Raw genomic sequence first — 3,754 nt, 5'->3', positions numbered from 1 at the left:
CCGACCACTACAATCTTAACTTCAGCTTATACCGCAAAAATCTTTTTGAAGATCCCTCTTGTCCCTGCGGATCGTCGCGACAAGACATTATTCACCTGATTTATGATTGCCCTTACACCTACGTCCAAGCGCGATATTTAAGACGCATGGTTGACCGCACCTCGAACGCCGGTGACAATGCTAATAAATTCTCGCAGGCCATTTCTGACCCGTCAGAATGTGTCTGCCGCCTCATTCTCAATCTTTGCAAAGCTTGTAACAGGCATTTCTGAGCTCGTATCTCGCGCCTTCCCGCGACCTGCGCAGGCGCCATGCCCTGCCTTCGTCCATCCCTTCCCATCCTAGCGAAGCATTCCGCTCCGCTTGACTCGGTCGCGCGGTATACTAGTTGGAGCAGTCAGCTCCACTCTGGGCGCTCTGTCGTGTATATAATTTTACTGTTTCATGACACAAGTAGTTTCGTTCAATCAAGATGTGATCTGGCCGTATCGACCTCCTTTTGTTGTTTGGAGGCGGGAGCCATTAAGTAATAAGAAGAAGTGTGCTATCTGGGTATCGATATGGAAAAATATCGATGACACCGATATCGATAAAAATATCGAAATATCGATGAGACCGATATTGATAATCTAGAATATCGATCTCCGATGTCGCATCCCTAAGTCCTAAGTAACGGACGTGTTCGATCGTGTTCAGTTGTGAAAACAAACGTTGTATTTGCCGTACGATAGTTTTGGTAGTCGTCGAACATTTAGTTGTTCGCAATTATAACATTCTTGTGGAGCAGATATTATCTAAACATGTAAGTACCTATATTTTTTCGCAATAATTGTATATTAATAAAATTATTATTTACTTCCTTGGGGGAAAATATTGGTTTTTGTTGAAAAGCGTTGAAAACTGTGAATAAGTGTGTCATGTGTGGACAAGTGTGTAATATTATTAAAATATACGTTACCAAAAGTGTTGTAATTTCATTTTGATTTTTATGACATACATTACAAACGTAATTTTTTATGATAATGTTTAAGTATGATAAAAAATGTTAATAACTGTCTAAATTTGATGAAATGTGTTGAAATGTATTCAGAGATGTGGAAAATTGTTTAGAAAAGGTTAAATTTTCAACCCTTTTAAACATAATAGAATCATTTTTCAACAGATAATCACAAAAATTCACGATCATATTTCTAGCAGGGTTAAAATATACTGTTTATCATAATATTCTTATTATCATACAGACATCACAATCTGCAATCAACAAAATGACAAAATCGACCAAAAAGAAGTGGAACAACATCCGATTGGACACCTGTTTCAATCCATATAATTTAAGTTCTCACGCAAACAAAAGACAAGGTTTGAGAAAGGTTACAGCAAAGCTACTTCGAGATTGGAATCTTCCAGTAACCGAAGAAACACTACAACAAAGAGTGTGCAACACTTGTCGTATAAGACAAACTGTTAAGAAAGCAGATGCAACTCAGAGCTGTGAAAAACAAAATGTATGTATTATTTTATGACATTATTTTATAATTATTCACATCAATCACATAAAAGTTTTTTGTAAATCTAATTTATAAAATATACAGCTGTGTGAATTTCTAAAAGATTGTTTTAAATTTATGTGATTTTGATGTATCAATTTAATGATTTGATTAATAATCAAATCATTAAATAAATCCTAAATATTGTTCATAAATTGAATGAAATAATGCTAAAATTAAAATGTAATTTTTATATTCCAATGAAGAACATCTATTTATTGTTTCCAGCAGGATGTTCCACCTCCTCAGGAAAATCCACCCGCAGTTCCTATGTCTTCTGATGAATCTATTGATGAAAATCCTGTTAATACTGACACTTCTGAATATTCTGGAAAAAAAGAAGAACGCTTTTCCAAAGTTATTGCTGAAGTGAATCGAGGATTAAGCTTTATCGCCATTTCGCCTATTAAAGTGAAAAAAGTTCATCAAAAAAAGTATCGTACAGAAAAATTAAGAAATATTTCTGATGCAATAAAAAAGAACATTTTTTACTGTGATATTAGTTCCAAAGATAGTGACGAAGATGATGATAACGATGATGGACAAGATGTTTTGAATGCTTTGCAGAAAAGATTTAATAATACAATAGATCGCACAGTCCAAGTACAGATTTTAACAGTGGTTCACCAATGGTCTTATCGAAAAATTTTAAAACATTTTCCGAGTGCCACACGCCACATGATTAACGTAGCAAAACAAACTGCAACACAAAAAGATATTTTATCAGGACCGAACCCCAAAAGTCATCCTGGATTGGACGAAAATGTTACAAATTTGGTAATAGTCTTTTACAATTCTGACGAATACAGTCGAGTAATGCCTGGTCAAAAAGATTTCGTCTCCGTGAAAGTTGATGGGAAAAGGAATCATATGTAAAAGAGATTGATTTTGAATAATTTGAAAGAGTTATACCGAGCATTCAAAAATACCAATCCAGACGTCAAATGTAGTCTCTCAAAATTTGCAAGTTTAAGACCAAAATACTGTATTCTGGCAGGGGCAAGCGGAACCCACTCAGTTTGTGTTTGTGCAATACACGAAAATGTTAAACTCATGATAGATGGTGCAAGTATAAAATCTCTGACGGCTACTACTGAACATGTAATTAGCGATTACCATGATTGTTTTAAGAAAATGGTATGTGATTCTCCTTCTACCGACTGTTATATGGGAACTTGTTCCGAATGCCCTGGTGTACAAAATTTGATAGAGTATTTGGAAACTGTGTTTGAAGATAACCTCATAGACAACATCACTTACAAACAGTGGACTTACATAGCCAGGACTACATTGCAAACCGTCGTATCGTCGGTAGATGAATATTTGCAGTTTTTATCTCAGGGATTACAAAAATTATTACAACATTCTTACCTTGTGAAAAAGCAAAATGAATTTTTGAATAAAAAGAAAGAAAATTTAAAGGCCAATGAATGCATTGTAATTTGCGATTTCGCAGAAAACTATGCCTTCGTAATTCAAAATACAGTACAAGGCATGCATTGGAATAATAACCAAGCGACGATTCATCCGTTCGCAATTTATTACAAAGACGACGAAAATGTGTTACAAATGAAAAATCTTGTGTCCATTTCAGAATGCCTACATCATGACACTATTGCCGTACACATGTTTCAATCAGGACTTCTTAAATTCGTTAAAGAAAAAATACCAAAAGTCAATCATGTTATCTACTTTTCCGATGGAGCAAGCGCGCAATATAAGAATAAGAAAAACTTTATAAATTTATCACATCATTCAAAAGATTTCCAAATGTCAGCCGAATGGCATTTCTTCCCAACGTCGCACGGTAAGGAACCATGCAACGGTTTGGGAGGAACACTTAAAAGACTTGCTGCTAGAGCGAGTTTACAAAGAATAGAAAGTCCAATACAAACTCCCGTAGAATTATTTAAGTGGGCTACCGAGGCACTTCCTAATATTAATTGTAATTTTTTTACAAATGAAGAATATATGATAGAAGAAGAAAAACTAGCGACGCGTTTCAAATTGGCAAAAACTGTAAAAGGGACTTTAACCTTTCATTCCATTACACCTGTAACAACAAGTACCCTGCACGCGAAGCCTTTCTCGTTGTTTGAAAAACCATCCATTGTAAAAGTAATGAAATAAAGACATTTTTATTGTAAAATCAACTGTGACAATGACTTACTATATACCTACACAGAATGCATAAATATTATTTTTTG

General features: G+C 34.8%; 1 protein-coding gene across 2 annotated transcripts; it reads left to right on the top strand.

Moving 5' to 3' along the window:
- Positions 1-668: 668 nt before the first annotated feature.
- Positions 669-2,428, top strand: LOC108758237 (uncharacterized). 2 transcript variants are annotated; one of them, XM_018503071.1, is made up of 3 exons: positions 669-802; positions 1,242-1,505; positions 1,779-2,428. In XM_018503071.1, the coding sequence occupies exons 2-3, from the start codon at positions 1,266-1,268 to the stop codon at positions 2,421-2,423; spliced, it is 885 nt and encodes a 294-aa protein (XP_018358573.1). In that variant the 5' UTR covers positions 669-802; positions 1,242-1,265; the 3' UTR covers positions 2,424-2,428. The 2 variants fall into 2 exon arrangements, with proteins under 2 accessions (XP_018358573.1, XP_018358572.1); XM_018503070.1 differs by having other exon boundaries at positions 1,776-2,428.
- The last annotated feature ends 1,326 nt before the right edge of the window (positions 2,429-3,754 follow it).

The sequence above is a fragment of the Trachymyrmex cornetzi genome, unplaced genomic scaffold (genome assembly GCF_001594075.2).
Source record: "Trachymyrmex cornetzi isolate Tcor2-1 unplaced genomic scaffold, Tcor1.1 scaffold1552, whole genome shotgun sequence".
Classification (NCBI taxonomy): Eukaryota; Metazoa; Arthropoda; class Insecta; order Hymenoptera; family Formicidae; genus Trachymyrmex; species Trachymyrmex cornetzi.
Note: the sequence above shows the minus strand (reverse complement) of the source record. Positions and strands in the feature narration are given on the sequence as shown.